The sequence below is a fragment of the Osmia bicornis genome, chromosome 10 (genome assembly GCF_907164935.1).
Source record: "Osmia bicornis bicornis chromosome 10, iOsmBic2.1, whole genome shotgun sequence".
Classification (NCBI taxonomy): Eukaryota; Metazoa; Arthropoda; class Insecta; order Hymenoptera; family Megachilidae; genus Osmia; species Osmia bicornis.
Window position 1 is genome coordinate 2071244 of NC_060225.1, and position 12189 is coordinate 2083432.

At 35.1% G+C, this 12189-nt stretch overlaps 2 protein-coding genes across 2 annotated transcripts in view; one reads left to right on the forward strand and one right to left on the reverse strand.

Moving 5' to 3' along the window:
- Positions 1–12189, forward strand: part of LOC114880931 (metabotropic glutamate receptor 8-like) — a 207224-nt gene that overhangs the window by 34816 nt on the left and 160219 nt on the right. The window lies entirely within an intron of this gene.
- Positions 9209–11245, reverse strand: LOC114881853 (zinc finger MYM-type protein 1-like). The gene has a single exon (XM_029198737.2). The coding sequence runs from the start codon at positions 11243–11245 to the stop codon at positions 9209–9211; it is 2037 nt and encodes a 678-aa protein (XP_029054570.2).

The window sequence follows — 12189 nt, forward strand, 5'->3', positions numbered from 1 at the left end:
GGTATTTTGATAGTTTCTGATAGAATTTGAATATGTGGTAACATAGTCTGTTTAATTCTACATTAATAATAATGTTAAATTTAAAATTAAATTTAGACTTTAGTTAAGACAGAAATAGACTAATTTGGAATTCAATTTAGAATCAGTTCATTTAATAGACTATTAATTCTAATTGTAGCCATGGTTAATTGAAAACACAAGGAAATCTGTTGGACAGACAGGATTTATTGAGTTAGATGGGATTACAAGGTGTAGGATACAGTTTTCTCGTTTATTTATTCGTACAAGATATTCTACGGTGAGCGCCATGCTTATATTTCTCCCGCTCGATAGGCGTCCAGGTATTATCGCCGTACTCTCCTTGTCGGTTGAGCGTCCAGGAACAGTTCTCCCGTACTCTCCCTTCTTCCGGTAGGCGTCCAGGTATTGTCGCCGAACTCTCCTACCGGGATCTCTCTCTCTCTCTTCTCCGGCAAACGTCCAGGTATTATCGCTGTACTCTCCTGCCGGAGTCCCTAGCCTGCCGACAAAGAGCGGCCGATGGTCTTACCTCGTCCTCTCTCTCGGCTAACAGCAGGCAAAATAGGCCGAGTCGGTCGCGAGCCCTTAATTTATACTCGTTCGTTGCTATCCGCGGCCGCCGTAATCAACGATCGCGTCGTCAAAAATGAATTTGGCGTTTTCCGCGCTCGCGTTCCGCGTCTTCGCCTCTCGCGATAGCCTATCATATATGTAATTGACTTTTCTCGAAATGGTCTGGACGCTTCCAAATGTTGCAAATCATCTATACTTGCCGTCACGAGAGTCCATAACTGACGAGTTTTCGTCCTTTCGTGCGCATGTTCGGCCTGATTGGCGATACTTCTAAACGAAGTGGAAAGCGATTAGTGGAGAGCTCGCTGAGTTCCCCCACCATCTTCCAACCTGCGCGTCGCAGTTATGGACTCTGGTGACGGCAGGTATACATAAAATAATACCCTATGAAATTTTGTATTTTTTACCTCCTGCAATTAGTCGAACCAGGTCGGATTCTGTTAAAGCAGACTCTTGTTATATTGCCACATGATCGATTTGAGCTTTGTATGGATTTTCAAGCATAGTAGTGCCACCCAAAACGATATAATTTTAAATAATTGATAATTTCAAACACACATCATAATAATCTCATCACTCATTATCAGTGTAGATTATCAATTAAATGAGCAAACAAAAATTCTCTTTTATAGTACATATGTTCATAGTTTTGCTCAACTGACGCAAAATAATTCGTGAATTATTGTTTGAATAAATCAATAACCAAGGTTTTTCACCGGCTTTCCAATATACCGTTAGTGCACCTGTGCTTACACCTTTCAACGGTCGATCTATAATATACATTGCAGCATCGATTTTATTGTGAGATCATCAATCACTGTGATACATCATTGCTCACAAGTCACATTACGTTATCTATCGATGCCTTCTACCCACACAAAAGTCTTCAATTTTTTGAGATAAACTTTCTTTTGTAACCCCTCACTTGGAATGCTTCTTTTCATTTCAACGCACATAAATTCCTGCGCCTGTTCTTCCGGTAACTTAACCCTTTAATGGTGGCGCGCTGTAAAAAGAAACCATCTGCATTTTATGCATTTTATTATGATGTTCCTAAAATTAGAATTTTGCATTGTTAAAAATAAGGAAACATTGAAACAGTTGCTGATATTTTATAATACAATATTTGGTGTCTACAGTTAACAATATGTGTACAGTAACCTCTCGTTATATTGCCATATGAGCGATTTGATTTTCACATGGATTATTATCGTAGTCTACAATAATAAAAATGATACACCTTTATCTCTTCATTTCTCTCCAACAGAAATTTTGGAAGTTTGAAACATTTTCCGCCCCTTCATCTCGTCAGCGGCAATAATAACGAGAATTCACTGTAAATGTGGGAGAGTTCGAAAATTTAGGGTACCCCATAGTCGGATGTGGTCAAGAATTCTGGTTCAGTAAAGTTTGTCCCGAAAGAGTTTTCCAAATTTCGGGAATCCTAAGCCGACCGAAATAATTCTCGACCCAATATGAGTATCGGGCGCTCGAAATTTTCGGGTGCTTGCACACTGCACACCTTTAGTATTACCTAATATTATTTTTTATTAAAAATTGTTATTATATTATAATTATTAATTTACATAATCCTGCAAATTTTTAATATCGTATAATTTTTGTTTAATTAGAATAGAAATGTATTTCTTCTCAAAATTAGAAAGGAGTTAAGATATTTAAACATAGTTTTCGTATTCATTGTAACTTATTAACATAATTATACAGTGACCTGAAAAAGTAGATTTTAATTCGCGTGCAAAGAGAAGTTCCGGTAGTAATTTAATGCCTAGCCAGCTGCTCTTTTATACTTAAAAGCAGCTGTTGCAATATAAATCCTACTGAAACTTTAACATTAAATCTCTTCAGAACTATTGGTCCTCCATGCTGAGAACCATTTAGAGAGATCTGTAATAAATGGTTTATCAACACACCTTTACAAAGGGTTATTAAATTAGTTCATTGCTTTAAGCGCCCACTAATTTTGATCATTTATATCCTGAAAATGAAGCTTCAGATTAGAAATTGACAAAGGATATTTCGTTTTCCATTGCCATTGAAAATATTTTGTATTTTAGAACCAATATGAGCAAAACACAATGGTAGAAATTGACTAATTTAGGACCTCACGATCAAGGAAAGTTAAAAAAGAAAGGTTCTAAAAAATATGAATAAACATTATAATGTCACCATCTTTAAAATTCATTTAATTATCATTATTATTGGGCTACAGTCCCGGGCTCCACTTTTCAGGGGGAGCCCCTTATAATCCTTCCATTACTATGTCAAAAAATATTACGACATCTGTGTTTGCTATTGTTTATGGGAATCGGTTATTTGTCCTTATATGAGAAGATTTGGGTCTGGGTGAGGGCTCAATCAAAAGAGGAAGGTTCAATGCAGGGGGCTCAGGTCATCGTTTGAGTGATAAAACTCTTTTAGTGACCTAAAATGTACTTGGACTCTGCGGGTGTATTTTCTCGATTTTTCCTCCACTTTGGACACTCATATTATTAGATATCAACACAATCTCATTGAACCATGACCTGAGCCCCCTGCATTGAACCTTCCTCTTTCGAATGAGCCCTCACCCAGCCCCAAATCTTCTCAAATAAGGACAAATAACCGATTCCCGTGAACCCTCTAATAGGCCCATTTTTGCCGGTAATGTCACCTCGCTGCATTACCCGTGTCTACCCCCTTAAGTTTGTTTAGAATAAATCTCAATCTTTTAAGGTCATAGCCGCGGACTCTGGAGATCTTAATTCGGTCCTGTTTATTGATACCTTATTTGCCCTTTCGGACCTCGAGGGGCATTAGTTTTTATAACCTTTAATCAATCGGTAGTAATAAATATAATACTATTATAAGGAATTTAAATTATATTGACTTAAATTAAATTAAATATAAATAAAAAACTTACCTCTAATTAATATATTTCATCATTATCTTCTTTAATTGAAAATCATCAGTAAAATAATCACTCAAATATCAATAAGTTAGCTCGTTGAAAATTGATGTCGAACATATTCGAAAAACGATAAAATGATTTTTATATAAAAGCAACAATTGACAAACTGTTCAACAACTTTGTAATCCAGATGAGTGTCCAATTGATTCATATTTATTTTGGTCCAGCGCCACTTCTACACAATATTTTGCAATTTTCCAATAATATGAATTTAGGCGTGCCGCAGTTTGAAATTCAAAATCACCTTTTTAATTTACATGGTCGGTATAATACCGATTTATATGTCGCTACAGGTGCATCAATTTTAGGATATCGCCAATGTACCACTTGTCGTTACAGCAGACATGACGAAGTGGCGACTCGCGAGCCATATCTCTACTTTCCCATGCCACTGATCGTCAGAGATAGTAGAACGACCCTCAGCACATCGTCGGTTTACGAGAATAGCAACACAAAACGGGAAAACTTACTTCTCTGAAAAACAGTTTGAATTTTATTTTTTCAGTAATTTGTTTACAACTGCATTATATGTTTCTTGTTTCTATAGTTGTACTAAGGGTCTTTAGCTTTGCTTTTTTTTTAAATGTTAGTTAACTCTTTTATTAGTGGGAAAAAACTTCTGACTTTGAATTGTACCATTGTTCTTGATAAATAATGGCTAAGCAACTGATGGTTGTGTTGGAGGTGTTAAAATTCAAATAATACCGCGACTAATCATGCGTCACTTCCGTTCCTTTTTCTTCTACGTAGTAGATGCTTTCTACGAGGCGTAACCGTTTTTTGCTATTCCAAAGATGTCGTTTGTATTTGTCACGAATCATTAAGTATTATTACTTTTAAGTTTAACTATGTTTTGTTCTTATTTAATTCCATACAATAAATACATATATCAGTATTACTGCGATTAAATTATTTTGGGCCTACATCTACGACAATTACGTGCCAAGTTAACAGGTTGAAACATTCTTATATTATTATTTTCAACTTTTCTTCTTGAAATATTCTACATTCTACATCTACATCTACTAACATCAGACACACTGACAAGGGAAGTTCGGTAACTTGAAAATTCCGATTTTTTAAAATCTTTGCAGGTTTGTAGGGGACCTCAAAATAAGTATAGCACAATTTTTGTTTTTGGCTCAATTTCAGTTCTTCGGGGTGAAAACACCCTCTGAAGGTAGATAGGTGTTTCCATATTTCCCTGTATATCTTTAAAACTATCGTAGATATAAAAAACTGGTTATAATAAACATTGAATTATTTTTAATGCTCTATAAAAAGAGGCAATTAAATTGATAAAAATTCTTTGTTTAAATAAAAAAAATTCTCCTCACCACTGTTATTTTGAAAAATTTTGAATTCTCTGTCACGTCGAAAAATACGTAGAACCTTATTATAAATGCAGATATGTATGCTTTTGTCGAACAAAGTGGTATTTAAATAATTTTAACCGATACGTGCACTTTGCACGCCCATCGTTGCACTTTGAACAATGCGTTATCACTTACCACGTATGTGTGCGAGCACACATATGTAATATGTATAATATGTGTTTATTATAAGTATTTTTTTATATCTACGATAGTTTAAAAGATATACAGGGAAATATGGAAACGCCTATCTACCTTCAGGGGATGTTTTCACCCCGAAGAACTGAAATTGAGCCAAAAACAAAAATTGTGCTATACTTCTCTTGAGGTTCCCTACAAATCTGCAAAGTTTACAAAAAATCGGAATTTTCGAGTTACCGAACTTCCCTTGTGAGTAATTTAGTCAAGTGGCGAGTAATTTAGTAACTTACTGTATATGGGCACTAAAATTTAGTCGAGTAGTGTAATAAAACGATTTAATCGGGCAGATCCATTTCGTTGAATTTTCCTGGTCGGGTAGGCCTTACCAACTCTCATCCGTTCATCTCGTTTTCGCACCCAATTAAAAAAAAGGACCTCACAGTTGTTACATATGTGTGTATGTATGTTATACTGGTACATACATATACGCGAAAATATATTTTAAATTTCGTGGGGTGGATCGGGGGCGGTAGTAACACTTTGACTTTAGAACACGATTACGGAAAAACTATTACACTTACAACGAAACTACTTATACGAAAAAATCTTGCATAGTTATCTGACATTATTAAGCCATAGCAGTTTCACTCTATGACAAGTAATATTCAAATTATTAATAAAAAATGGAGACCAGGGTAAATGTTACAATCGTCTCTGACCCCGAGTCGGTTGTACACTGTATAAAGTCGATAATAACACATATTTAACTTTACAGAATTAAAATATTTATTGATTTAAATTGTAATAATGAACGAAATAAAGTAAAATTTGTAACCGATTATTGGATATCATAATTGTAGTAAATATAAGAAACGTTTTGGCTTCTTGGGCCTAATTCTTACATTCAGTACATTGCACCCATTTTTCATTAGATGTGCTTATGGTATAGGATTCCATTTAAAGAAGAAAATAATATTCTTTATCTGTTTGGTCCTTGAAAATGTTATAACTGACCCCACCTCCCAATGTTACAACCAACCTCGTTCGTGCTTTTGAACTTCAATTATAAACTTTAATGAACAAGATGATCTAAGCTACGTAACAATCAGCATTGCCTTGAAAAAAATCAAATTAAAGATTAAAAAAAAGAACGAACACATAATTACAAACGGAGTATTGATAGTATTACAATTTTAAGTCAATAAGAGAAAGTTACTTTAGAGTATCGAAAAGTTATTTTCTTCATTATACACGTCTATTGCGTATCTTATATACTGCCGGGCAGTATACTCCCTATTACCTTCACCCACCCCTCCTAACATAAATAAGATTAAGGAAGAATTAAAGAATTAAAATGCGATACTCCATCATTTTATTTATATCACTTGAATAAAATTACATAAAATTAAAATATATTGTTAAATTCAGTAGAATAACATGCAACAAATTTTTCAATTAAATTTTTTAATGCTAAGTTTTGCGCAATCATCTAATCTATCCTGTGTCGTTGTACGCAGGTACGTCTTGATCAACTTTAATTTTGAGAAACTTCTTTCTACACTAGCAGCGGTAACCGGCAAAGTTAAGAAAATTCTAATCGTAATAAATAAATTTATTTAAAAAACATAAATTATAATCTATTTCTTTCTTTCTTTTCTAATGTTTTGATCTTTGCTTTGGTCAATAAGTAATACATATAAAGAGAGGGAAAGCTGAACAAAAAAATTCACTTTTCATGACTCAGAGAATAGAAAAAAAAGAATTTTATATTATGGCGCTTTTTTCGAATTGCGCCTCAAGCTATTGCCTCATTAGCTCGCTATCTATCCCGGACCTGCTGTTAAGACATTCATGGGTTGTTCGCAAATGCGTGGTCTGAGCGTACTGAATAAAACACGCACCTTCGCAACGGTCATACTGAAATTTTTTCAATACAGAAAGAAAAGGAAATATATGTACAAAAGTCACACACCATACAGTTCAGTGAAATCAAATCGAAACTGAGAGGGCACAAATTAACAATTATATAAACTAATCGAAAAAAGCGCGGACTGCCCCAAAAGCTCGCCCCATTCAAACTATATCGTGTTTGGTATCATTTTAATCAGAAAAATTTCACCAATGCACTAGTAAAAGTTTCAGTAAAAAACAGTCAAAAGTAAAAAAGTTTTATAGTTGAATTAGTATTAGTCACACCGATACGTTTCGGCTCTTTTCTTTGATCATCGGACCTCTCTCTTTCTACCACTGTCTGTCCTTTTCTACGTTCACGCTTGGCTGCTCGTCGCGTGTAACCCGAGAATCGACACCTCGACTGGATATATGCACCGCCGCCTGGATCCCAATGTTTGTTGCATATATCCAAGTTTTACTGTAATCCGAGATTCGACACCTCGGCTGATATATGCGTCTGGGTCCCAATCTTTGTTGCACATATTCAACTTTTACTGTATAGACGGGAGGTCCCTCCATTTATTAGTTCTAATAGTACCATAGTACTTTTTTATGCAGAATGTTTCAAGGACACAAGTAAAAAAAAAATGCAATTCCATTTAAATAAAAAGTGGATTTGCATTTTTTGAGTGCATCGTTGCATTCACGAAGAAAATGAAATCACAGAAAAATAGACATTATCATACCATTGAACTTTTACATAAACAGCTTTTTCCTACCTCTTACCAAATTCAAGATATAACCCGTCCCAATTGCATGACGTATCCTGTATACTTTTATTAATTAAGAAACATTTATTTAAAAAAGTTAATAACTTTTTCTAAAAATAATTCTCAGATTGCACGTTCCTTCGGTTCCTCAGAGTAGGTATATATTTTTCAGCAGCGAGGAGTGCTACGGTGCACGATGTAAAACCCACGCGTTTGGTCAGTCAGAATTTATCGGAGCGGACAATTCTATCATTTGGGTTGAAAGAAGTATAGCATGATCACCGTACTCACTCTAAACACGCGCCAATGTTTCGCTTTCGTTCTTCAGGCGGATCGTCGCGATGCCTCTGGCGAGATGAGCGTTTGAATGTGTTTGTAAAAATACTTGAGGCGCTGTTGCCTTCCTAGATCGTGTTGCGCGTACGCTAGCTGAGAATTAAACCTTTCAAGTTCGTAACAAAACACGCAAGTGGCTCCACCAGGCCCAACGAAAAAACTACTGTAATACCGATGTCCCGAATCGGTGACGTCACGTGCCGAGCATCGTACAAGAAGAAGGAAACCGGTAAATGGCGTCGAGCATGCCAGTTTCTGCGTGCCTGAGAGGTGCTATCGCTATCGGTAACGATGTACCGACGAACTATTTTCGCCACCGAGCTAATCTAATATAGGGAATTTCGCCATCATGGATATATTCGAAATATCATTTTTCATTATGTATTTAAAATTGATGTTAATATGTATTCAATGTTTTGAGATATTTAACGTGTTACTACCGCCCTCGATCTACCCTATACAATTATAACGATCAGGGCCGGCGTGACCTTTTGCGGGGCCCGGTTCCAAAATTTTGCGGGGCCAGAATACACATTCAAATCCTATACTTAAACTTCACAATAAGTCATTATTTATTATAACTGTAAAGGATATTACAAAGAATATTACATAATTTTCCTCGCTTTTTTCGCCGCAAAATCTTATTACGTCATCAAAATTGATTGAATTGGTTCCTTCGCTTTCTATTGAAAGCATAGCCAGAGAGGTAAATCGCTCTTGGCTTATCGATGATCGAAAATAATTCTTAATTAGCTTTAACCGCGAGAAATTACGTTCAGCTGAAGCCACGGTTACTGGCGTAGTTAACATTATTTGTAACACAATTAATAAATTTGGGTATGCTTCCGAAAGATTGTTTTTTATAATGTATTTCATCACATCTAGAGCCGAATAATTGGCTTGCGTTACCGATCGAAACATCTTAATCTCTTCAAACATTTCAATTCCATCGAAATCTCCTTCCAAATGTAAGTGAAGATCTTGACAACATTTTAATAAATATTTGTCATCTAAATTCGCAATCTCATTCATATACCAAAAATATTTTGGTATAGAAAACCAAAAATATGCTGGTGATTTGCACATTTATTCAAATCTACTTTTAAATGATACTAACGCAGTATCTATTATTTTTAAAAAGTAATGTATACGGAAGTATTCTTCGTCGCTGATCGTCGATGATTCATCCTGTCCTTCGTAATCAAATAATTTCCGTTTTTGCCCCTGTATGATGACTTGAAATCTGGTGCTATGTCTAGTTCCTTTGCAACTTCATTTGCTGCGATCATGGCTTTGTTGAATCCTGCATTTCTGTATTCCACAAGGAATACGTTCAGACCTTTTAGATGCTTCGTGGCCAAATCAATTTGCATCTTTTGATTTTGCAATACTTTGCTGACGATATTAATTTTTGATAATATTTCGTACCAAATGATGAGACTGGCAATAAATTCAAACTCATTTATTTTTCGCATTGTAGACAAAATCTCAATTTTTAATTTATTGTCAGATGCGTTGTTGGCAACTTCGTTCAAGGCATTTCGAAATTGGCGAACTTGAAAGCGAACAGCCCTTACACTATCAAAACGGCATTCCCACCTAGTTTCTGATAATGGTTTAGGTGTAACTTTTTCAACATGTTTTTTTAAAACATCCCAACGCGATGTTGATGCTGCAAATATCGTATAAATCTTATGTAAAACACCAAAAAAATTTAGTGCTTGTGTTGATGATTTTGCTATATCTCTCAGTAACAAATTCAAGTTGTGACTACCGCATGATACATAAAACGCTTTATGATTTTCACATAATATATTTGCTTGTACTCCCTGATATATTCCCCTCATATTGGCACCGTTATCATATCCTTGTCCGCGACAGTCAGATATTTTTATTCCCAACTGATCCAGAATAAGTATGATTGTTTCGGATAGTCCTTTTCCTGTTGTGTTGTGAACTATTTCAAATTTGATAAAAAAATGTTCTTCGATTTCAACGTCATCATCTGTTATGTTAACATAACGAAGGACAACCGATAGTTGTTCTTGATGGCTCACATCTGGTGTACAATCCAATAAAATGGAATAGTATTTTGCTCTCTTTATTGCATCGATAATTACTCTTTGTACTTTATTTACCATTGCACTTATTAATTCGTTTTGAATTGAATGAGATAAATAATGATGCCCTTTTATGGCTGTTCTGTTTAAATGGTCATTTAGAACAGAATCAAATTTTGCAACTAACTGTATTAAATCCAAAAAATTACCATTGTGCGGTGTGTTCAAAGTATCGGAACTTCCTCGGAAAGCTAAATTATGTTGCGCCAAATATAAAATGATTGCAGTTATTCTTTGGAAAACTTGTTCGCATCGTGCCGTTTCAAGTTTTAATAGTTTTTCAAACTCTTTATCAATTAGATTGCCAATGCGAAAATTTTGTTCAGTCTGAAACCACTTGTTTATAGCTTGTAAATGTACTGCAGATTGTTCGTGCATTTTGATTCGCTGTGATAAATGAGACCAATCGCAAAATCCATCTGTCCCCAATGAAACATCAGTTATTGAAAATAATTTACAGGCGAAACAGTACACCTTATCTTTAGATTTAGAATAAATTAACCATCTTCGTGCTTTCCTTTGCCCATTCGCCAGTATTCTTGTAAAATATGTTGCAGAAAAACTCCGTTTATTTTTGTTCTTAGGGAAGTTAAATTGATTAACTTGTACAGGACCATGCTGAACTATTAAATTTACTGTTTGTTGTGTTCTTTCAATTGGCCACGTGCTAGGATCTTCAGTGTCGAAATTCCTGTTTTCTTCTTTTTGTGCTTCAATTTCCATATCTTCAATGTCTTTTTCTCGATGAGTTTCACAATCGCTCGTTGTCCTATTGTTTTCATTTTCGTCCATTTCAGTTTCATTGGTGTCTTCTTGTTCTTCCTTCACGGGTGTATTCAACTGTTGCTTTCCTTCTTCCAAAGGGATCTGATACGTTGCCAAATGTTCTTCATCTTCGTTTGGCTGTCTTGAATGACCAGTAGTTTCAATTACGAATTTCATAATATTGTTTGTTTGCTGCTTAATATAACCATCTCGCTGCTTCTTCGTTTTCAGTTTTTCAGCCCCACTTATGTATTTCCTTCCACGATCTCTATCTCTGCTAGCCATAACGCTTCTTAAAAAAACATATTTCTGTACATAAAAGTTTATGTCCGTTACAAAAATGAATAAATCTGCATGCCAAAAAAAAAACAATTACTGCAAGATAGGATAAACTATATACATATTTCATTACTTTGTATGTAGTTAAAACATTTCTATGTTATTGCTTACTTTGTCGAAATTTTAACATTTGGGGCGAAATTAATTTAATAATAACGAATTCAAATTCTCAACTAGTTATATGTATTGGATTTCATTTGTATCAGCGCCATACGTTTTTTCTGTGACGCAATTTCAGTTAGGGTTGATTTTAAGTTAAAAGGGGGAAAATAATTGATAACAAATACCAGAAATCAAACGTTTTCAAAATGTATAACGCCCAACGTTGAAGACGGTAACAATGGGATAGCCTGATGCGTCTTTGTTTAAAACGGATGAAACGCGATTCAAGATTCATGTCAGTGCGCAGCAAGTTGTCATCGATTAGGGGATTATGAGATTGCATTTTCCACACACATCCGAATATTCAATCTACTATACAAGGGCTCCTGCAAAATGTCTGATGAGTTTTCGTAGACCGCGGGGCCTTTCAAACCGCGGGGCCAGGTTCCGGTGAATGCGCTGAACCCGCCTCGCTCCGACCCTGATAACGATATTGTTAACACATTATCTACCGCATGCAATAAAGCAGACACACACTATCGCTTTATAACCTAACAGTAACTAAAGTATAAAAATTGTAACCTTTACTTTCAATTTCCTCTTCATTAAAACATACCACATTTTTAAATAATCAAAATTATTAATTTGTTTTTCACTAAGAACCATTGGAAAGCCTATTAATAGACTTCTGGTAGATAAAGTGTTAAGGGTGAAAGTAATCCTATATCCAACTACTGTGTCGACCATAGGGTATCATCCATTTTCCGAGAGCCAATAATTGGAACTAT

What these genes read in the sequence shown, in the direction of transcription:
- LOC114881853 (XM_029198737.2), bottom strand. Translation starts at nt 11,245, where the DNA reads ATGGCTAGCAGAGATAGAGATCGTGGAAGGAAATACATAAGTGGGGCT.